At 43.7% G+C, this 24,098-nt stretch overlaps 1 protein-coding gene across 2 annotated transcripts in view; it reads left to right on the forward strand.

Moving 5' to 3' along the window:
* The first annotated feature begins 5,124 nt into the window (after positions 1–5,124).
* KATNAL2 (katanin catalytic subunit A1 like 2) overlaps positions 5,125–24,098 on the forward strand; it is a 59,625-nt gene continuing 40,651 nt past the window's right edge. For both annotated transcript variants that reach the window (XM_087715302.1, XM_087715304.1), the window contains exons 1-4: positions 5,125–5,306; positions 19,287–19,357; positions 21,374–21,540; positions 22,964–23,000. In XM_087715302.1, the coding sequence (XP_087571428.1) occupies positions 5,256–5,306; positions 19,287–19,357; positions 21,374–21,540; positions 22,964–23,000 (326 nt within the window). In that variant the 5' untranslated portion in view covers positions 5,125–5,255. The remainder of the gene's footprint in view (positions 5,307–19,286; positions 19,358–21,373; positions 21,541–22,963; positions 23,001–24,098) is intronic.

Genomic DNA, 24,098 nt, shown 5'->3' on the forward strand with positions numbered 1-24,098 from the left:
TTGGGTGCAGTGGGAACAGCCTTGAACTGAACACACTCAAAACTAGAGATGATAATAGATTTTAGGAGAAGCCCTCCTACTATCTTTTACAATATTAAACAACATGGTGTCAACAGTAGAAACCTTCAAGTTTCTAGGTTCTATAATATCCCAGGACTTAAAATGGACAACATCAAAAAAGTCATGTTCTTCCTGTGCCAGCTCAGAAACCTTAGACTACCCAAGGACTGCTGATACAATTCTACAAAGGAATTATTGAGTCTGCCATCTGCACCTGTATAACTCTGGTTTGGCGCAGAAACCAAATAAGACAGGCACAGACTTCATTGGATAGTTAGGACTGCAGAAAAAATAATTGCAACCAGCCTGCTTTCCACTGAGAACCTGTAATGCATGAGCCAGAAAGGGGACTGTGAAAACTTCTACAGACCCCTTGTATCCTGGACATAAACTGTTTCAACTTCTTCTCTCAAGATAATGCTGCAAGGCATTGCATGCCAAAACAACCAGACACAAAGACAGGTTTTCCCCCCATGCTTCCCTCAATACTGTCTATGCCCTGGGATGTCAAACCATCTAACAGGGCTGTATTACTTATTATAAAGTACTTCTCTGTCCTATTACCTATTTCCTTATATTCTTATGACTATAACTTGTATCTCTTGATTTATGCGGATTGCTTTTATTTAGTATCCTATTATGATTTTTGTTGTTTGCTTATTGGGAGCTGGATGAGAAAGTTACAGATGGCAATCACATGATCCCAAGGTGCTGCAACTGTCATAAATACAAGCCAGTTGCCAAACACCTGAATTTTGATCATGTGACTGGAGATGCTGTAAATGTCATTAAGTGCAAGATTGCAATGTTTTTGTAAGTTTGGTCATTAAATGAATGATTGTAAATCAAGGACTGCCATAACAGTTTGTTTTAAATTGATTAAAGAATATTAGGGTTGTCAAGAGAATTGAAAGTGTTCTGCAGACCAAAAGAGGCAAATGACTCTTAATCTGTGGTACACTGACTCTCAGGTGGTCTGCGAAGGCTTGAAAAAAATATTGCTTTAAATCTTAAGTTAAGTCTTGGGGATCCGTGTCCATGGTCCACAGACACAAAAGGTATTTAAAGAGGGTCTATGATGAAAAAAAAGTTAAGAACCACTGCTATAAGGAATTAAAAAGAAAAATAATAATAAAACCTAAGGAGACTCAGCCATCCATTCCTGCCTAGATACTTTCTCTTCCATTTGTTTTGTCACTAGAAGGAAGAAGTGTGTGGAGGTGGGGTGGGTTGTTAGATAGCTGCAGCCAGACATTCATAATGCAAAATAATCCATGCCAACACTCATCCTAGCTGTACTGTATATTCATGCATATTTTTTTAAAATTAAGTCAACATTTTAATATAACATGAACATGTTTCAAGATGTACATCATTAACTACAAACTACAAAAAACAAATTGCAGAGTTGCTGATTCTTATAAAATTTGAGAGATTAAACTCAAACAGAAATGGAATTATGATAAAATCTTCATCAACTTTGGTTTTACATGAATCGACACAGAAATAAGTGGACTGTTGAAAGTAAGAAAAATAGTTTGAATCCTGCAAAAGATCAAAAGGTTGTAGGAGAGTAGCATGATAGAGGAAAGGGCTAGTCAACTGCTATTTTGCTTCTGTCTTCCCCAGGGGAAACTTCAAATAAATCCTAAGCAGAGCAATTAAGATAGGAAAGTAGCAACCCAAGTTAGTCAATAGTGATTACTAGCTACCATAAATGAGTTTACCTCTCAGGAACAGCTCAATTACAGCAAATCTTGATGGATTTATGGATGTTTTTTCAGAGATCTCCTCTGACCTTTGAGAATTCATGAATGGGTTCTGACCCAGAAGATTGGAGAAGGGTAAATGTTCCTTACTTTAAAAAGAATAAAATAAAGGAGGAGCTGGGTAAATAGAGACCGGTCAGCCTGACATCATTACTGATCGTAATTATGTAAAATTCAGGACTTCGGTTTTGAGCATTTCTAACAGGAGCCAGCATGGATTTGTCAAGAATAAATTAAGCCAAACCAGAACAGTTTCTTTATTTGATAAGGGACTCTAGGAATTATGTAGTTTAGCTTGAATTTAGCAAAGTATTTAATTAATTGGCCCATTAAATCTCTAGTAAAGTTGACAACATGTGAACTGGCTTATGCTAATAGTCAAAACTGTCCTATTCAAGTGTGTCATTGGTTTCGTGCCAAGTTGGACAGTGTTAAATGGTGTATCATTTAGTAACTTTATTCTAGTTTCTGTACTGGGCAATACATTTGTTAGTGAACAATGGTCCAGCTGAAAAATAAGCAGGGGTCTTCCAACTGCTGCATAAACAGAATAATAATGTGATCATTTTAAAAAATCATATTTCTTCTCTACTTTGCATTGGTCAGATCTCACCTAAATGATCATATACAGTGGCTGGTAAACTTTAGCCTGGCAAAGAGAAGACTACATGGAGATTTGGATAGAAGACCAAGCAGATTTATTAGGTTGTCCCACACCAACAGAGTTGAAAGGAACCTTGGAGGTCTCCTAATCCAGCTCCCTTCTCACGCAGGAGACCTTAAACCATTTCAGACAAATAGTTGCTCAAATCTTTTTTTTTTTAAACCCTCCTATAATGGAGCACCCACAATGTCTGAAGGCAAGCCAGTCAATGATTGTTGTCACTTTCAGGAAATTACTTCTTATTTTTAGGTTAGATCTCTGCTTGATAAATTTCCATCCATTGTCAGATTGCTAGTGTCCTTCTCTTCATTAGACTAGACATAGCTAGTTTCCATTCATCACACATTTTAGCCTTCAATCTCCTACTTATCTTTGTTGCTCTTCTCTGCACTTTTAGTCTCAGAAAATACAACAAATACACTTAAAATTATGGGCAAGTAAATTTTGGTCAGACATTGTGAAAAATAAAACCTAATGTGAGAACTGTTCAACAAATAAAACAGATTGCCTTGGGAGTTGATATACTCTTCGTTGCTGGGAAGTTTCAACTGGCTGAATGGCCATCCTTCAGGAACAGTAGGGTTTGGGGTTTTTTGCATTGGACAGAGGGTTGGACTTGATGATCTCCCTGATTTCCTCCAACTGGTGCAGTCTGTGATTTTAGTGTAAATCAAATACAGAAAGATAAGAAAGCTAGTAATTTATATTAGAATTAAAGAAACCCTATTACAACACCTGGGAAAGTTTTCATAATGTTACACAGGCAGTTATTCAAATTAGAGGTATAAAGCCACAAAACTGTTCTCCACTTAAAATCAACTGTTTAGTATAGCCAACAGTTCTACCGTCAGCTTTACTAGGACATGTTAATTTTGACTGATGATTTATTTTCTCTATTTAAACCATATTTACTTTTTGCTGAGTTTGTATAATGGACTCAGGGTTTAATATACACTGTTGCCTGGGGTTGCAATACACAATGAATCACAAGCTTATCCATGGGATAGATTCACACATCACAGTAGTTTGAACTAAAATGACTTAGTAGGGAGTTATGTTAGGAAGCCAACGATTGTTTTAGCATGTATGAACAGGCTATCCAATTAAGCCACCACAAATATATCTGAGCATATCCTGTCATTTGAATGTAACAATTACAGTATATTTTACTAATTCAGGTTTAGCTGGTAAGGTAAAACCAAAGTTTTTTAAAAATAATTTTATTACGTAAGAGTCTTATCCATGATTAACTGAAGCAATTTGATTAGTTAAACCCGTTTTCAGGATTTGTATAACACATACTGAAATGTAATTTCTTGGGCTGTTTCTGTATAACCTAATAGACTAAAATGAAATTTGGAAGTATATTGCTGAAGCAATACTGTGCAACCATGCTTATACTTCTGTCAAAAGTGTTGTCCGTAATCAACATAAAACATTAAGCCAAAGTTGTTTTTCTTGCATGTTACAAGAAACATCCTGAACCATACATTTGCCAATCACATATTAACTTATTGCATTGAATGAATTCAGACTACTTGGTGAATTTATTGTACAACTTAATATATCATGTACTTTCAAAATAACTGTTAGAAGAAAGCATGAAATAAATGATGTGGGTAAGGATATAGTGCAATTTGACTACCATGTTGTTAAGGGCTGTTTTTTTTAAAAAAATTCTTTTGGCAGCATTTATTGGGGTATTAAAGGTGCAAACAACCTCATTCTCTGTTTCTCAGTATATTGTATGAATATAGCCTCCATAATGGTCAATATGAACAAACTCCCTACTTATTCCTTTAGGAATATTTTATAGAAAGGCAGCATTCAAACAACACGCTCAATCCATACATGCTTTACTTGTTTGAGGTTGGATGACATTACCTATTAAACAGTACTTTATGATAAGCATGTGGAATTGAATCAAATTAATGTTTCAGTGAATTGTGATTAAATAATGGCTTAGCATAGTGTGTGAACACAGTGGATAAAATTTCTTGACCAACTCAATTTTTTACATTTGGGAAGTAATCTGTTGTTCCTACAGCTGTTTCCATGATATCTTTCCATTTTAGAATTAGAATAACAGAATTGGAAGGGACTTGAAGGTCTTCTAATTCAACCCCGTTTAGGCAGGAAACCCTACACCACTTCAGACAAACAGTTAACCCATCTCTTCTTAAAGATTTCTGCAGCCAGCATAGCTCAAGTGCATATCTGGCTGGAGAATTCGGAGAGTTGAACTCCACAAGTCTCAAAGTTGCCAAGTTTGAAGACCTCTGCACCATGCGAACTCTACCTACGGCCGCTGTCAATCAAATACATTCCCCGCCCAACTCAACCCAGGCCATCCCTATTACGTCACCAGCTTATGCTCCATTGGCAGAAGGAAATACAGCCAAGAGGCGACAGGCGAGTTGGTTGCATGAGCGCCCTTTGCAGTGCCGTCATTGGCTAATTTCTCCCGCCCCGTCGTGATTGGCCACCTTCCAAACAACCCCCGCCTTCCGCTGCTTTACATTCTAAATCGATTGGCGGCTTTTTCTTGTTTGGGCTCGCCGGCTCGCTTTTAATCCCACCCCTCGCCTGTCACTATTGGCTATTGGGGTACATTGATTGGTCCGCCTTCTTTCTCGGATGAAAAGCGCCGCTGAAGGAAGCGATGGAGCTTTACTAAAAGCCCTGACGAAATAGCAAACGCGGAGTCCCTGTAGGGTTGGGGGTTTTTCCCCCCTTCTTTTCCTTCAGTCGCACTCTCGGAAATGGAGCTGACGTATCAGTCGTTGAGAACGACGCACCAGGCCAGAGAAGATGTGAGTGAAACGCGAACCCGTTCCTGTTTGCTCAGTAACTATGGCAACCGTGAGGCGAAGGGGCGGGGCTCTTGGCACCCGCTCGCTGGGAAGAGTGGCGCCCGCGCTGCGCATGCGTTTTAACGCCATTGAAGGAAAAAAAGAAAAGGGAGGCTTGCAGTTAATCTTGATCTGAAACAGTTTGAGCGGCTGAACTTGGCCTTTCAGTTGGGCCTTGGCTTTTGCTTCCTTCGAGCTCCCGCTAAAGAGCAGGTCTTGCAACGGGATAGAAAGGGCTGGAGCTTCCGCATCCTTCCAAATGCCCTGCCTTTCCCATTCCCTTAATTTCAGGCCAGGCAAAAGTCTTGTGGGAAGAAATGTCCCTCAGGGTTCAGTTCCAAGTGGGGAGAAAGACGCTGGAAACATGGAGGCTGATTGGAAAGAGGGTTTAATGATGAAGTGGAACCACCAAGCATATGGTTCTGGTGGAGCTGACCACATGGAGTTGAGGTTATACCTTCTTTGGGCTGTGCACTTGAGCTTCCTGTTCCTGTGCAAGAACGTGTATTCTATTGGCTGTTGTCAGCCTCCCATGGGGTCATGTAGGGGTTATGCAGGGGCTATAGCTGGCTCTATAGGCAAAGTACAAATCCTAGGTGTTTGAGCTAAGTTTGGTTGAAGTTTGTGAGAGTGATGCAATGAAGGGTGCAGAGTTGGGATTAAAATTTTTTACTACCGGTTCTGTGAGCGTGGCATGGGTTGGTGGGCATGGCAGGAGAAGATTACTGCAAAATCCCCAATTCCTCCCAATCAGCTGGCACTTGGGAGACAGAGAATAGAAGGGGCGGAGCCAGTCAGAGGTGGTATTTGCCGGTTCTTCAAACTACTCAAAAATTCTGCTACCGGTTCTCCAGAACTGGTCAGAACCTGCTGAATTTCACCTCTAGGCTTGTGTTCTGAAAGGGTGTTGTGCAATTCCTATTGTGGCTTAATGGCTTTTTCCTGTGTTGGATCTTGGGTGAGTGTGTTTGTTTATGAATAGAGCTCTCTATCTCTCTATCTCTTTAAGTGCTGACATCTGCTGAGGGCTATTAAGAAAAGTGGGGGCTGCTTTCAAAGAGCACGTTTCTCCATTTCTCATCCAGGGAAATCTAATATTCTGCCTTTTTAATATTTCTCAAAATGTTTCACTCTTCTAGGAGAGGGGTGGGTTTAGCTTTCTACAAGAGCAACTCCCAAAATATTCCACTTGACTGCTCTTTGGCCATATGGCTTAGGGATTTGGGGTATTGTAGTCCAAATGCTGTATAATTGGTAGGGGATTGCAAAAGGCTGTGGACCACTCAGTAATGGGGGAAATAAATTAGAATCCTCAAGTTCAGCATAGTGCAGTTTTGTGTATTTAATTTATTTAGCACGAAACTGATTTCTCTCTTGAGAAACTTATATGTGGGTCAAGAAACAACAGTGAGAACTGGATATGGAACCCCTGATTGGTTCAAAATTGGCAAGGCTGTATACTGTCGCCCTGCCTATTTAACTTATATGCAGAGCACATCATGAGAAAGGCGGGGCTAAATGAATCAAAGGTTGGAATTAAGATTGCCGGGAGAAATATCAACAACCTCAGATATGCAGATGATGCCACTCTAATGGCAGAAAGTGAAGAGGAACTAAAGAGCCTCTTGAGGCGGGTGAAGAAGGAGAGTGCAAAAGTTGGCTTGAAACTCAACAGTAAGAAAACTAAGATCATGGCATTCGGCCCTCTCGATTCCCAGCAAATACCAGTAGATGGGGAAGAAATGGAGGTAGTGACAGATGTTATTTTCCTGGGCTCCAAGATCACCACAGATGGGGACTGCAGCCAATAGCAATAGTAATAGCAGTTAGACTTATATACCACTTCATAGGGCTTTCAGCCCTCTCTAAGCGGTTTACAGAGTCAGCATATTGCCCCCAACAACAATCCGGGTCCTCATTGTACCCACCTCGGAAGGATGGAAGGCTGAGTCAACCCTGAGATTTGAACAGCCGAACTGCAGAACTGCAGTCAGCTGAAGTAGCCTGCAGTGCTGCATTTCACCACTGCGCCACCTCGGCCAAGAAATTAAAAGATGCTTGCTCCTGGAAAGCTACAGCAAATCTAGACAGCATACTAAAAAGCAGAGACATCACCCTCCAACAAAAGTATATATAGTCAAGGCTATGGTTTTTCCAGTTGCAATGTATGGCTGTGAAAGTTGGACCATAAGAAAGGCTGAGCGCCAAAGAATTGAGGCCTTTGAACTCTGGTGTTGGAGAAGACTCCTGCGAGTCCCTTGGACTGCAAGGCAATCCAACCGGTCGGTCCTAGAGGAGATCAACCCTGACTGCTCTTTAGAAGGCCAGATCCTGAAGAGGAAACTCAAATGCTTTGGCCACCTAATGAGAAGGAAGGACTGCCTGGAGAAGACCCTCATGCTGGGAAAGATGGAGGGCAAAAGAAGAAGGGGACGGCAGAGAAGGAGGTGGCTGGATGGAGTCACTGAAGCAGTTGGCCTGAGCTTAAGTGGACTCCAGAGAATGATAGAGGACAGGAAGACCTGGAGGAACGTTGTCCATGGGGTTGCAATGGGTCAGACATGATTTTGCAACTAACAACAACAAACTGTGATGGACATGCAAGCCCAGTTCTGGGTACTGTGGTGGATTTTATTTTGTGTGTGTGCTGAAGTAAGGAGCACAATGTTGAGAAAAACATAATTATTGCAATGATCATTTGGTATTTGTTTTACAAGAAAGAGGGACTCTGAACAATAGCAAAGAAATATTCTTATAGACATTGAGGGCTGTACAGTGGAACCTTATCTCTGGCATGTGTTGCTTTTCATGTATTTTAAAATTGCCTTCATTGAGTCATGTCACCAGCAGAGAAGTAGGAAAAGAAACCGTATGGAAGACCTGATTTCTGAATGGAGCAAACCCTAGGAATAATGACATATTTTTGATCTATATCTTCCCCTTTCAGGTTCTTCTCTTTATCCCGCATTGTAAAATTTCCAGACTCAGCTTTTCACTCTGTAGTGCAATCAACAAGATTGCATAGTTCATCCTACGTTGCAGAAACATTGCAAGGCATATTTGCCTGCAAGGATTTGGGGAACTCATAGGTCTGCAACCACTGATCAAGAAAGGGGTCATGGAAGCATTTACAATACATAAAAGGGGTCCTTTGTGACATGTCCTTTGAGACTGGTTGGCCACCAGGTGGCGCCTGAGCCTTAGATCAGTGGGGAGGAGACAAGAATGAGTGATCCAGAAAACACCTGTGAATTGTTCCGGGATGCATGCCGTCGAAGGGCTACTCCGTCAAGAACAACTGCGTAATCACCAGAGGTGATTATGCTCAGCTGATGCTCATTAAGATCCTCTCCTGATTATAAAAGAGACTGCTTGTGCCACGCCTTGCTGCAGAAGTCAACGTTAACGATTAACAAGAAACAAACTTGGCAGGCTGGATTGCTGCCAGAGTTTGTTTGCATTGCTGCCAAGTGTTGTAGGACTTGCTGCCGGAGTGCTTATCCCTTAGTTTATGTGGCTTGCAGCCAACGAGAGTCTGGACTGATTAAAAAACATTCTCATTTACGTTGGTTTCGGCGTTCATTCCTGGACAGAGAAGGGGTGGGGGGTCAGAATAGTTACTAATAAGCAATCAAATTATACTAGGAAACAATATAAATTGTACAGACACAAGCAACAAAGTTATAGTCATACAGTCATAAGTGGGAGGAGATGGGTGAATAGAATAGAGGGGAGAGTGGAATGGAATAGAAGAGAGTAGAATAGAATTAGAAATATAGAAATAGAACCAGAACATAACAGAATAGGGAAACATGGAATGGAATGGAAGAATAGAATAGAATATTCTTTATTGCCCAAGTGTGATTGGACCCACAAGGAATTTGTCTTTGGTGCAGAAGCTCTCAGTGTACATAAAAAGACAAGATACATTCGTCAAGAATCATAAGATAAAACACTTAATAATAGTCAATAGGGTACAAATAAGCAATAGATCTGGCCTGCGGGGCTGCCCTGAAAACAGTGAAGGATCGCCCCACGGTGCCTCTGCCAGTGAAAACGGGCTCCCGAGTTCCTTTTTCAGCTGCCATGGCCTCCTGCAACCCTCTGCCAGTGAAAATGGAGTTCGGGTACCTGCACCGCAGGCCACCACAGGTGCCCCTGACACAAGTGACGTCGAGTTGGCCACACCCCTGGATATGCCAGCCCCCCCCCCCCCCGGCAGATCAAACACAACCCTGATGCGGTCCTCAATGGAATTGAGTTTGACATCCCTGGTATAGGGTTTCCTGCTTGAGCAGGGGGTTAGACTAGAAGACCTCCGAGGTCCCTTCCAACTCTGTTATTCTTTTACTATCCGACGAGTGCCCCGTTAAGGAAAGGCGGCTTTTAGAGAATACCGCCAATAACATTCTTCTGAAGGCTTTGACGCACATGCATTGAACACGCTCTATTTTCATTTAAACTCACTAATCGATTTTTTTAATAGGACTCGCGTGCCTTCTTGAAGATGGAAAAGAGGCAGCAGAATGTCCATGATAAATGCTGAACAAACTAGGCTCGGGCTATTAAAATTGGAAGAACAACCTCAGCACCATTTAAGAGGGGGAATTTTAAAAAAAAGAGCCTGGAAGAAATTATCTGATTGTATGGCTAAATCTTGATTGCGCCCTAATTCATCTACTGGCAGCTGCAAAGGGAAACAATGTGTGGCATTTTAAGAAATGAATAATGTGTGCTCTGTAAGCATTCAAGCTAATTAGGGGAGAGCTTTTAGCATTTAAAACCAGCTCCTGTTTAAGTGCCTTAAGCTTTTATTAATCGTATGGACCAAAAATCCCTTACAGTAATTGAAATTTTAATTACACCCATTTTTTTTTGTTCTAGGACTGGGAGCTTATTAAACTTTAAACACTTAAACCTCTATTGAAATACCAATAGCTGTAAAGAGCGTGGCATTCTACACAGCAATTAGGGGAGCAAGTGTAAATCACTATAAACCTAAACTGAATTTTAAGTAAGGTTTTGTTCTTTAAGTGTTTGGGTTCTTTTACGCATGCTCAAGAACCATGGCTTCTATAGTAACTTTATTTTTAGCAGCTCAAAGGCTCATATTAATTCTGGTGGGAGGGGGTTTATTATAAAGAATTAATCTTGTGCCTGGGACAAATTATGTAGAATGTACAAATCCACATGGATGTTTGTTGAGTGAACACTTCACTCTTGGATGCAGATGTGGGTGACATGTTTGTTTGGTCTGAGAATGTGAAGAATACTTTATAGAGTACTAGCTGAATACCCATGCTCTGCTATGAAACTATGTGATCGAGCTTGATAAATCGACACTTACAGCTTGAAAATTAATGAGTAAGTAACAATCGGCCTCTCCTCTTCCCTTCTCTCCCTCAGGCTGGCCCCACAGAATCCTCCCCTCTCCTCTCCCCTTCTCTCCCTCAGGCTTACCCCACAGAATCCTCCCCTCTCCTCTCCCCTTCTCTCCCTCAGGCTTGCCCCACAGAATCCTCCCCTATCCTCTCCCCTTCTCACCCTCAGGCTGGCCCCATAGAATCCTCCCCTATCCTCTTCCCTTCTCTCCCTCAGGCTGGCCCCACAGAATCCTCTCCTCTCCTCTCCCCTTCTCTCCCTCAGGCTTACCCCACAGAATCCTCCCCTATCCTCTCCCCTTGTCACCCTCAGGCTTACCCCACAGAATCCTCCCCTCTCCTCTCCCCTTCTCACCCTTAGGCTTACCCCACAGAATCCTCCCCTCTCCTCTCCCCTTCTCTCCCTCAGGCTTACCCCACAGAATCCTCCCCTCTCCTCTCCCCTTCTCTCCCTCAGGCTTACCCCACAGAATCCTCCCCTATCCTCTCCCCTTCTCACCCTCAGGCTTACCCCACAGAATCCTCCCCTCTCCTCTCCCCTTCTCTCCCTCAGGCTTGCCCCACAGAATCCTCCCCTATCCTCTCCCCTTCTCTCCCTCAGGCTGGCCCCATAGAATCCTCCCCTATCCTCTTCCCTTCTCTCCCTCAGGCTGGCCCCACAGAATCCTCCCCTCTCCTCTCCCCTTCTCTCCCTCAGGCTTACCCCACAGAATCCTCCCCTATCCTCTCCCCTTCTCACCCTCAGGCTTACCCCACAGAATCCTCCCCTCTCCTCTCCCCTTCTCACCCTTAGGCTTACCCCACAGAATCCTCCCCTATCCTCTCCCCTTCTCACCCTCAGGCTTACCCCACAGAATCCTCCCCTATCCTCTCCCCTTCTCTCCCTCAGGCTGGCCCCACAGAATCCTCCCCTCTCCTCTCCCCTTCTCTCCCTCAGGCTTACCCCACAGAATCCTCCCCTCTCCTCTCCCCTTCTCTCCCTCAGGCTTACCCCACAGAATCCTCCCCTCTCCTCTCCCCTTCTCACCCTCAGCCTGGCCCCATAGAATCCTCCCCTATCCTCTCCCCTTCTCTCCCTCAGGCTTACCCCACAGAATCCTCCCCTATCCTCTCTCCTTCTCTCCCTCAGGCTGCCCCCATAGAATCCTCCCCTATCCTATCCCCTTCTCTCCCTCAGGCTGGCCCCACAGAATCCTCCCCTATCCTCTCCCCTTCTCACCCTCAGGCTTGCCCCACAGAATCCTCCCCTATCCTATCACCTTCTCTCCCTCAGGCTTGCCCCACAGAATCCTCCCCTATCCTATCGCCTTCTCTCCCTCAGGCTTGCTCCACAGAATCCTCCCCTATCCTATCGCCTTCTCTCGCTCAGGCTTGCTCCACAGAATCCTCCCCTATCCTATCGCCTTCTCTCCCTCAGGCTGGCCCCACAGAATCCTCCCCTATCCTATCACCTTCTCTCCCTCAGGCTTGCCCCACAGAATCCTCCCCTATCCTATCGCCTTCTCTCCCTCAGGCTTGCTCCACAGAATCCTCCCCTATCCTATCGCCTTCTCTCCCTCAGGCTTGCCCCACAGAATCCTCCCCTATCCTATCGCCTTCTCTCCCTCAGGCTTGCTCCACAGAATCCTCCCCTATCCTATCGCCTTCTCTCCCTCAGGCTTGCCCCACAGAGGCCTCTCCTATCTTATCCCCCTTCTCTCCCTCAGTCTAATTCCTTAGCATTCGAGCAGTTTTCAGGTGGGGAGGGGGAGTAGAATGTCTAAACTCCCAACCCACAAGCTGGATGAGTTACACGCCTACCACACCCAAACCCATACCCAAGTGGCAGTTGGAACAGAATTCTTTTCAGGTGGGGAGGGGGAATAGAATGTCTAACTCCTTGACATCAGAGCATGTTAATAATAAAATAAGAAATACTAATGATCTGATGGTCGTTTTGAAAAATCCTTTCTTAGTAAGCACCTAGAAGTTAAGAGGAACATATGTGCCAAATTTCAAGTTTGTAGGCTTTACGGTTCTGGAGTTTTTGTGATGATGCATGAGTGGTATTTCGCTTTTATATATATAGATTGGGCCTGGAATTTCGGAAAAAAGCTGATGGATGTAGCAGAACCAAGAGGGAAGCCAATTAAAACAGAAGGGACAGAAATGCCCCAGCAGACTCTTCTCATGTACTCTGCTAAACTTCTTCCAGCATGAACCTCACTGCTGAACAAGTGATATTGGAAATGATCTTGCAATTGTAGCATTCATTTTCCAATAAATCCATTCCCTGACTCCTACTAGTATGGATGTCTGTAGTTTTCAAAAGTAGTTAATAGATTGTTGGGAGAAATATCCATCTGATTCAGTTCCAAGCTGGGAAAAAGACACTGGAGGCCAATTGGAAAGAGGATTTAATGATGAAGTAGAACCACTGGTTCTGGTACAGTCAACCACATGGATTTGAGAGTGGGCGGTTTTTATGCCTTTTCTTGGGCTTTGCACTTGAACTTTCCATTCCTGTGCAAGGACATGTATTCTATTGGCTGTTGCAGGGGTCATAGCTGGCCCTGTAGGTTGTCTGAGCTAAGTTTGGTTGAAGTTTGGATTCTGATGCAATGAAGGGGCTTGTTGGGCAATTCCTATTGTGGCTGAGGGTTAACCCTACCTTTGTTTCAGATCTTGCTGCAAGGTGTAATGGATTACCAAATCTGTATTTCTAAATGTTCATCTGAGCTTAGTATCTGCTTGGGGCAGGGAACTGGGGCTCTGAGTTTCTGTCTCCCTTAAGATTTTTATTTCTCTTTTAGGGGAAATATTTTATCTTGCCTTTTCTTAATATTTCTGAAAATATTTCATTCTTCTAGGAGAGGGGTGGGTGCTAACTTTCTACAAGACCTTTCCATAACATAGAATAGAATGGAATAAAAACAGTTTAAATGTACACTAATCAGCATAAATTAAAATAACATTTCATTGCATTTAGGTGTCAAAAGATAACCATTATGCATATACTCACATACCCACCTATATTATATGACAGAGAAATATCACACTCTAGTTCAAATGTATACATATACATGGCAAGAAAAAAGAATCTTGTGACTTTACCAAACAGATGGCATAGGAAACAAAGCTGCTACAGAATCTGGAAGTCCTTCTAGAAATACTTTGAAACTTCCTCCCAGAGGGGAGCAACAGGAACAGACTGAAATGGGCGTGTAGGGTCTCTAACAATGCTTTGAACTCTAAGCAAATCTAAGCAGCACCCTAAATAATGGGAAGCAAGCTTCCTATAATCTTCTCCACTGTTTTCACCACTCTCGGTAGGGACTTTCTATCTGAAGTGCTGCCACCAAACCAAATAGGGATGCAGTTGGTTAAAACACTCTTAATTGTGGCCCTGTAAAAAGTGGCCAGGATGGATGGAGAAAGGTGTGTTCTCATCCTATGCAGGAAGTGCAGGTTCTGGTTTACATGCTTCACTAAGGATAACACGCAGCTTACTCATTGGTTAACATGATTTGGATAGCGTGTCCTATATAGGTAGTCCTTGAGTTTTAACCGGTCACTTAACAATGATTCAAAGTTGCAACCAACCTGAAAATGGGGACACTAATTCAGATTCGAAGTCCCAATGGGCACCCTCTGCAGTCAGGTGACCGAACTCCGGGCACTGAGCAACAGTACCATGTTTATGACTATTTGCAGCCTCCTGCGATCACGTGACCACACACTGATGTTTTGCTGAAAACTGATTTTTAACAAGAGCCCACCGCGAATCATTGGCTTGCTTTATGACCATGTGTTCACTTAATGACCACCACAAAAAACTATGGTCCAATTTATCGATCATGTGACCAACCCATTTTACGACCACAACGACATACAACTGTAGTGGGCAGGCTCCTTTATGTTTTGTGTTTGTCAAGGATTATTCGTATTATCTGCAAAATGGTTTCCTAAATTCTCAAATTATATTGCAATTTACAAACCACTGCAGCGTTGATGTCCTAATACACAGAGGAAAGAATGTAGTATAAATTCTAGCTAGAGATGGGAGTGAATAAAGGTTCAAAACTGGCAAGGAACTATAGGGAGTTAGCACCCACCCTTCTCCTAGAAAAATGAAATATATTAGAAAATATTAAAAGGAAAGCAGAATATTTCCCCTAAGGGAGGAGGAAACTTAGGGGCCTTCCCACCTTTGTCAATGGGCCATTAAGGCCTGGGCCAGTCTATTCTACATAACAAAGATTTGCCTCCTTCAGGCAAAGCCATAATAGGAATCCCAAAGCCCTTGCATTACATCAGTGGTTCCCAAACTTGGCAACTTTAAGACTTGTGGACTTCAAGCTCTGCTGGCTGAAGAATTCTGGGAGTTGAAGTCCACAAGTCTTAAAGTTGCCAAGTTTGGGAACCACTGCATTACATCATCACCCAGCAAAAATCAACCAAGCTTAGGACTTAACACAGCCTACACAGTTGCCCCTGCATGGCCCCCATATTTTTCTTCACCCAACATTTTCAAGGCATGTGATCCTGTCCACCGTTAAAACCTTTCCAAGCAACTTCCATGAATCCAATGTCTTTTTCCCCACTTGGAACTGAACCCAGATGGATATTTCTTCCAACAGAACAAAGACTTGAAAAGCGTGACCCGTCAAAAGCGCGGACGGCAAAAGCGCGATCGACAAAATCGCGCCTTTGACGTCATCACAGCGCGACGAAAAAGATCGAAAAATTCAAATAAAAATTAATAAAAATTAAATTAAAGCAAGCCGATTCACATAAAGGTAAGGGTTAGGGTTAGGGTTAGGGTTAGGTTAAGGGTTAGGGTTAGCTTTAGAGCGTTAGCGTTAGGGTTAGGTTAAGGGTTAGCGTTAGGTTTTTCATTACTTTAACGGTTAGGTTTAGGGTTAGGTTTAGGGTTAGGTTAAGAGTTAGGTTTAGGGTTAGGTTTAGGGTTAGGTTTGGGGGGCTTAGGGTAAGGTTTTCGCTTTATTTTTACATTTTTCGAACTTTTTCGTCGCGCTGTGATGACGTCACAGCGCGCTTTTGTCGAGCGCGATTTTGTCCTACGTGCTTTTGTGGTGGAACCCTTGAAAAGAGAGACAGTCCTTTGCAGACAGCAGTTTCTCCCATAGAGAGAGTTCGACGGATGATGAAAAGGGGATAAATCAAGTGTTTGGGTTATTATTCCTCTTTGCATTTAAATCCTTGTAAGAAGTACCCATTTCTGTTTTGCCAGCATCCCTCCCTTTATTTCCCTTTTGTTACCACAACCGCAACATACTATGACTTGGTTGGCTCTGTCACTGCTTGCGATGCGGCTCCAGAAATTTGGCATGATCCAGAAAGTAATGATCTTCATTCAGAAAATCTTCCGAATCTTCGAAATTTAGCTTCATTTTTCTTCTTATTGTAGGAAGTTAGCACCCACCCCTCTCCTAGAGGAATTAAATATTCTAGGAAATATTAAAAAGGCAGAATATTATATTTCCCTGGATGAGAAAAGGAGAGATGTGTTTTTAAAGACAAAACAGCTCCCTGCCCCCTTCAGCTCCAGGGTGATGGGATTAAGACATGGCCCTCAGGACATGATAGGATTAGCCCTCTACCCATCTCACCACATGGCACCTGGGAGGATTACATCACCCAGCAAGGCTCAACCAAGCCTGGGATTCAGGACAGCCTATTGAGTTGCCCCTGCATGGACCCATGGGAGCCTGACAATCAGACTACAAGCTCAAATTCAAAAGCCCAGAGAGGGTATAAAACACAGGGTGCACTCAGCATCTCTTCCCTTTTTTCTTCTTCGCCCAACATCTTCAATGCATGTGGTCCAGAGGTGGCATTCAGCCAGTTCTGACAGGTTCTGGAGAGCCAGTAGCGGAAATGTTGAGTAGTTTGGAGACCCGGTAAATAGGCTGGCCCTGCCCTCACTGCCTCCCAGCGTCCCGGCTAATCTTCTTTTGTTGCCCTAAACAGGAGAACAGAGCAGGAAAGCAGGTTAGTGGGGTGGGGAGGGAATGTGGATTTTCAAGTATCCTTCCCCTGCCATGCCTGTGAAGCCACGCCCACAGAACTGGTAGTAAAAAAATTTGAATCCCACCGCTGATGTGGTCCTGTCCACCATTAAATCATCTTTCCAAGCAGCCGCCATGTTTCCAGTGTCTTTCTCCCCACTTGGAACTGAACCCAGAAGTATATTTCTTCCAACAAATATACGTCTTGTTTGGCGCTGTCACTGCTTGCGATGTGGCTGCAGAAATTTTCCATGATCCAGAAAGTAATGATCTTCATTCAGAAAATCTTCTGAATCTTAACCAAGTTTAGCTTCATTTTTCTTCTTATTTTATTCGGATTTTAGCTTAATAGCAATAGCAGTTAGACTTATATACCGCTTCATAGGGCTTTCAGCCCTCTCTAAGCGGTTTACAGAGTCAGCATATTGCCCCCAACAACAATCTGGGTCCTCATTTTACCCACCTCGGAAGGATGGAAGGCTGAGTCAACCCTGAGCCGGTGAGATTTGAACAGCCGAACTGCAGAACTGCAGTCAGCTGAAATAGCCTGCAGTGCTGCATTTAACCACTGTGCCACCTCGGCTCTAAACAGGAGCTTAAGTCCTGGTGATCTTTGAGAGCCCCTTAAAATATAGTTTCCCTTTTCCTGCCTTCTAACCCTTGGCTGCTGAGACTTAACCTGAGAAATTATGGTTCTTAACTCAGTTTATGCTTGCCGGATTGATGTGTCGTCAAGTCGATGCGGATAGATCTGTCTCCCAATCTGGCCCTTCAGATCTTCCAGTGATGCCCCCATGGCTGCTGCAATTGAGTTAATTCACCTTGCTGCCGGCTGACCTCTTTCTTCCAACTTTTCCAGTATTAAAACACTAATTTTCTAAACGGCGTTGAAATAAAAATTAGGGTTTCCACTTAGAGCCACTAGGTGGTGCTCCAGTCCCTAAGAAATTCTTGCTTATTGTATTAGGGAAGTTGACTCCGAATAGTGAATAGTTTATATATTGTCAAGTAAAAGAGGATTATCTTGCTGAGGATAAGTGCTGTGATTTAGAAGCCTGCAGAGGATAGAATGTTTGTTTCAGTTGATTGATTGATTGATTGATTGATTGGTAGAAAGTTAGCACCCACCCCTCTCCTAGAAGAATGAAATATTTTAGGAAATATTAAAAAGTCAGAATATTATATTTCCCTAAAGGGAGAATTAATGTTGACCCCTATATTGCTTGCTTGCTATCGGCTGCCGTAGTAACAGGGGGATGAGAGGTTTTCAGTATTTGGGAGGGGAAGTGCGCTGGTGGAGATGTCTTCGGATGAAGAGGGAGCTTTGGTTCTCACCATCTTCTGCGCATGCTGAATGAACTTGTTTAAGTCTGGTCAAGGACAGCCGTCTGCATACCAGATGGATGAAGCCACCTGAAGATGCACCCCACACGACAGCCTTGGAGACTGCAGATTGGACATTCATCTTGAGATTGTTGAGGGGAGGGATTTGGGTAAACTTTTGATATGTACAATTTCGCACCTTTAGCCTCAGATCTTGCTTTACTTTCATTGCTATCACTTTACATCTAGTAAAACTACCTTTTCTCTAAACCAATGGAGTTGGGGGTTTCCTTTCTTGGATTTTGAAAGAGGCACGACTGACAGATATGCTCTTGGAGAGAAGAATGTAGCCCCCACCTTTCGTAATAGCCCTCAACAGATGTCAGCACTTAAGAGATAAAGAGGTAGATAGCTCTGTTCATAAGCAAATACCCTCACCCTCACTTCCAACAATGGTAGGATGATCCCTCAGCCACAATAGGAATTGCCCAACGCCCTTTCATTGCATCACCCTCAGAAACTTCAACCAAACCGGGGAGCTTTAGCAACCTACATAGCCAGCTATGACCTTTACATGGCCCCCATGGGAGTCTGACAACAACCAATAGAATACCTGTTCTTGCACAGGAACAGGAAGCTCAAGTGCAAAGCCCAAGAGAGGTTATAAAAGACACCCTCTCTGAATTCCATGTGCTCAGCTAAACTAGAACCATGTGCTTGCTGGCTCTGCTTCATCATAAACCATCTTTACAATCCACCTCCAGCCTCCATTTTGTCTCCTGTGCCTTTCTCCCGGCTTGGAACTGAACCAGACGGATATTTCTTCCAACAGATTGATTGATTGATTGATTGGATTATGTGCCATCAGATTTACTGCTCACTTTTAGCAATCCCATAAATAGTTTTTCTCCATGGCAACCTGGTCCTTCACTGTTTTCCAGCAGTGTCCCACTGTAACGTGAGCCCATCCACCTTTCTGTTGGTCATCCTCGTCTCTTATTCAACACCTTTCTCTCATGTCCTATGCCTGATTGCTCTGTTTTTGCTGGCAGAGGCATTGTGGGCTGGTCTTTCAATGTTTCCAGGGAGGCCTTGCAGGCCAGATCTAAGCACCTCGAGGGCCGGATCGTGCCTGCGGGCCTTGAATTTGACACCCCTGATCTAGAGTCATCAATGCATGCTTTATAGAGCCATATATGTTATTATTTTCTTTTTTTGTTTCCTAGGAACACATACGAACAGAAGCCCGGCGCAAAAATCTCCTTATTTTGATTTTACATTATTTAACGGAAGAAGGGTAAGCATTCATTGGGTTTAAAGGTAGCCAACAACATATTACAAAACTCTAATTCAGTGGTCCTCAAACTTTTTAAACAGGGGGCCGATTCACGGTCCCTCAGGCTGTTGGGGGCCCGGACTGTCTAGGTGGATGCGGCTAGGTAGTCATGTGACTAGGTGGGCGCGGCCAATTTAGCAGTCCATTTTGCCTTTGTCCTTGCTGTACTTGCCCCTCCCCTACTCACCCACCGGTCCTGGATCATATGGCTGTGAAAAACATCCTGAAAGGCTGTTTTTAAAGCGTTTTTAAAGACTTTTAAAGCACTACTTTACAAGCTGGCAGCAGAGCTGCTTTTCAAGCCAGCAGCAGCCCCTTCCCTACTCACCCACTGGCCCTGGATCACGTGGCTGCACTGGCGAGATCACCCCTCATTCAGCTGGTCCTCCTCAGCACCCTTCGGCCTTACCTTCGGCAGCAGCGGTGTGATCAGAAGTGCATCTCAACCAGTGAAATAACTAACCAGAAGTGCAGCTGGAGTGGATGCTCACTGGAATATAATGCTGACGGTGAGAGGCGGCGCGAGGAACAGGGCTGAATCCCACCACTCCGCGGGTCAGATACTTTGCATTTGCGGGCCATATCCAACCCACGGGCCATCGTTTGAGGACCAGTGCTCTAATAGTTGCCATAAGTGAACTTCATAGAGTGTCTGATAATGAAGTTCAGGTTTCTTCGCTTATGTGTAAATTACAAAAACCTCAATGCCATTGAGAGACCGCCTGCTGCCAATTACCTCCAATAGACCAATTAGATCCCACAGATTAGGCCTCCTCCGAATTCCATCCACTGGCCAATGCCGATTGGCGACCACCCGGAGGAGGGCCTTCTCTGTGGCTGTTCCGGCCCTCTGGAACGAGCTCCCGGTGGAGATTCGAACCCTCACCACCCTCCAGGCCTTCTGCAAAGCCCTTAAAACCTGGCTGTTCCAACAGGCCTGGGGCTAATGAGCTTTTGTCCCCTCTCGAATGGTATGATTGTTGTGTGCTTTTAAATTGTGGTACTGTTTTGTGTTTTTTTTTGCTTTTTTCTTTCCCTTATTTGTACCCCCCCCCTTGACTTGGATTGTAAGCCGCCCTGAGTCCCCTCCGGGGAAAAGGGCGGCATAGAAATATAATAAATCAATCAAATCAATCAATCAATTTGCGTGGAAAACGTGTACCCCTTACCCCTCATGAAGGACATGTTAGCTCACTTGGCAAAGGGGAAGTTTTTCACAAAATTGGATTTAAGGGAGGCATACTACAGAGTCCACATAAAAGCAGGGGGATGAGTGGAAGACCGCTTTCAACTGCCCTCTGGGGGTGCTTCCAGTTTAGAGTACTCCCATTCGGGAGTACTGCAAGGGGCACCAGCCATTTTTATGCAGTTGATTAATGATCACTGGAGGTCCAATTCACCTCCCTCTTCTGGAAGTAGTTCCTGAAGTTAATAGGCTTTGCCCAGGGTCTAAGCTCCGCCCACCATCTGCAGACAAATGGGGCTTGTGAAGGGCTAACTCAATTCTAGAGCAGTATCTTAGATCAGTGTTTCTCAACCTTGACAACTTGAAGATGTCCGTACTTCAACTCCCAGAATTCCCCAGCCAGCATTCGCTGGCTGGGGAATTCTGGGAGTTGAAGTCCAGACATCTTCAAGTTGCCAAGGTTGAGAAACACTGTCTTAGATGCTATGTCAATTATCAACAAGATAATTGGGCTGACCTCTTGCCTTATGCGTACAACAATTCGGTACATAGCAGTACTGGATTGACTGAGGGCTCCCATCAGTCCCAGCCAATCTGACTCAGCATGATAGGGACCTGAAATCTAACACATATGCAAAAAATGCAGAAATAGTTGATTCCTGCACGGCAATCCTGATCCTGTTTTTATACTTTTTCCTCTCTCTTTTTCCTGTATAAAACTCGTGTCGTAAATGACGACCATCCTCAATCCTCAATCACACCCTGAAACTTTCTAAATCTGTCGCTCCCAGGTATGTAGATGCTGCTAGCGCACTGGAACAGGAAACAAAATGTGGGTTGCGCCGTTTTGAAGTGTGCGACAACGTTGATCTGGAGACCATTTTGATGGAGTATGAAAGCTACTACTACGTCAAGTTCCAAAAGTACCCCAAGATTACCAGGAAAGTTGTCGACACCAGTACGTTGCGTTGCTCAGAAAGAACTTTTTGTGTTTTAAATGTTGTCGCCGCCACTAATACTTAATGCCTCTTCCCTCCCAACCTCCACCTGCAAAGGAACCCTGTTTAAAAGCGAGAATGGTTTGCCACTGAATTTCATACTTCTTGAATATTGGCCTCTCTACATGGTGGAGCAGGAACGCATATCGGTGTGGCTCATTTTATTTATTTATTTATTTGATTTTTAACCCAACTTTATCACTCAAAGCGGTGAATGTACATACTCCTTCCTCTTCCTTTTTTTTGCCACCACAACAACCCTGTGAGGTGGGTTGGACTGAGAAAGAGTGACTGTCCCAAAATCACCCAGCAGGCTTTCATGCCTAAGGGGAGGGGGGCACTAGAACTTACTGTCTCCTGATGATTGTCCCAAAGTCGCCCAGCTGCTTTCATTCCCAATATCATACTAGAACTCAGAAGCTCCTGGTGATCAGCCCAAAGACACCCAGCTGGTTTTCATGCCTAAGGCGGGGTTAGAACTCACAGTCACCTGATGATCAGCCCAAAGACACCCAGCTGGTTTTCATGCCTAAGGCAGGACTAGAACTCCCAAGCTCCTGGTGATTAGCTCAAAGTCACCCAGCCAGTTTACATGCCAAATGAAAGACGAGAATTGTGGCATCAAGATTTTCAAGGGACCTTGAAGATCATCTAATCAAATATTAGAGCCGAGGTGGCGCAGTGGTTAAATGCAGCACTGCAGGCTACTTCAGCTGACTGCAGTTCTGCAGTTCGGCTGTTCAAATCTCACTGGCTCAGGGTTGACTCAGCCTTCCATCCTTCCGAGGTGGGTAAAATGAGGACCCGGATTGTTGTTTGGGGGCAATATGCTGACTCTGTAAACTGCTTAGAGAGGGCTGAAAGCCCTATGAAGCGATATATAAGTCTAACTGCTATTGCTATTTCCCTATTATAAGATGTATGGACTTCAACTTCCAGGATCCTTAGCAATGGCCATGTTGGCTGTGGAATTCTGGGACTCGAAGTCCATACGTGCTAAGTTTGGGAAACACTGACTTAATTGAACTCCTTTCCTGTCAGCTGCCTTGCGTTTGTGTTTGCTTTGGGCAAGATAACTGTGCAACAGGTTCTTTCCGGATTTTTACTGCATAAAGTCCAAGTTCCTTGGAATATTCATCTGGAATAAATGTTGGCCTTTCTCCTTCTAAATTCCTGTAGGTATGGTGTAGCAGTGGGCATTGAGTTCAATAAACCAGAAACCCCCTCTCTCCCTCCCTCCCTTTCTCTCTCTCTCTCTCAGACACACACATAAACACAGAGCAAACCTGAGCTTAACACAAACTTGAGAACTTCTTTGCTTCTGTTCAGAGTATTATTTTTTCTTTTTTAATTTTAAATGCTGTCTTTTTTTCTCTTCCACAGTAGACAATAAATCAAGAAGTGGAGGGAAAGCAAAAAGGTAAGAGAAATGCAGCTGCTGGATGGCATTAGGTAATAATTCTTTAGTAGCCACTTTTATTGATTCATTTAATTTTTTTCCCCATTTCTGAAATGCAAATGGTGTTGTATTCAACATGTTAAGTCTTGTAGATGGATGGGTGGGTGGGTGGGTAGATGGGTAGGTAGATAGGTAGGTAGGTAGGTAGGTAGGTAGGTAGGTAGGTAGGTAGGTAGGTAGGTAGATAGATAGATAGATAGATAGATAGATAGATAGATGATAGATAGATAGATAGATAGATAGATAGATAGATAACTTTATTTATATTTATTATTTATTTATTTTCATCAAGCATGTATTAGATAACAGATATAAGTATAAACATGATTATGAATACATGAAATGAATAGGAATAAAAGGAAACATTAGGACAGGGACGGTGGGAACATTGGTGCGCTTATGCATGCCCCCTTTACGGAACTCTTAGGAATGGGGTGAGGTCGACAGTAGGCAGTCTAAAGTTAAAGTTATGGAGGATTGGGGAAGAAGCCACAGAGTCAGGTACAGCATTCCAGGCGTTGACCACTCTGTTGCTGAAGTCGTATTTTCTGCAATCGAGTTTGGAGCGGTTTACCTTGAGTTTGTATCTATTGTGTGCTTGTGTATTGTTGTGGTTGAAGCTAAAGTAGTCATTGAAAGATAGGACATTGTAGCAGATAATTTTATGTACGACGCTTAGGTCAGACCGAAAGCGGTGTACTTCTAAGTTGTCTAAACCCAAAATTTCAAGTCTGGCGGCATAAGGGATTCGGTTACGACCAGGAGTGAAAATACCATATTTTTTGGAATATAAGACGCACTTTCCCCCCCCAAAAAAGAGGCTGAAAATCTGGGTGCGTCTTATACACCAAATACAGCATTTTTTGCCTCCTGAAGCCCTGCCCCTTCACCAAAATGACTGTGCATACCCTTATGGAGGCTTTCAGAGAGCTCCTGGGGGCTGGGGAGATATAGGGAGATATAGCGGCAGATATTTCTCTCTCTGGGTGCAAAGAAAAAATATCTGCTGTGAGCTCCCTATAGGCGTCAAGAAGAGAATCCGGCCAGTAAATGCTCAAA

The sequence above is a fragment of the Thamnophis sirtalis genome, unplaced genomic scaffold (genome assembly GCF_051295495.1).
Source record: "Thamnophis sirtalis isolate CommonGarterSnake01/CBP01778 unplaced genomic scaffold, rThaSir2_p1.2 scaffold_5, whole genome shotgun sequence".
NCBI classification, from domain to species: Eukaryota; Metazoa; Chordata; class Lepidosauria; order Squamata; family Natricidae; genus Thamnophis; species Thamnophis sirtalis.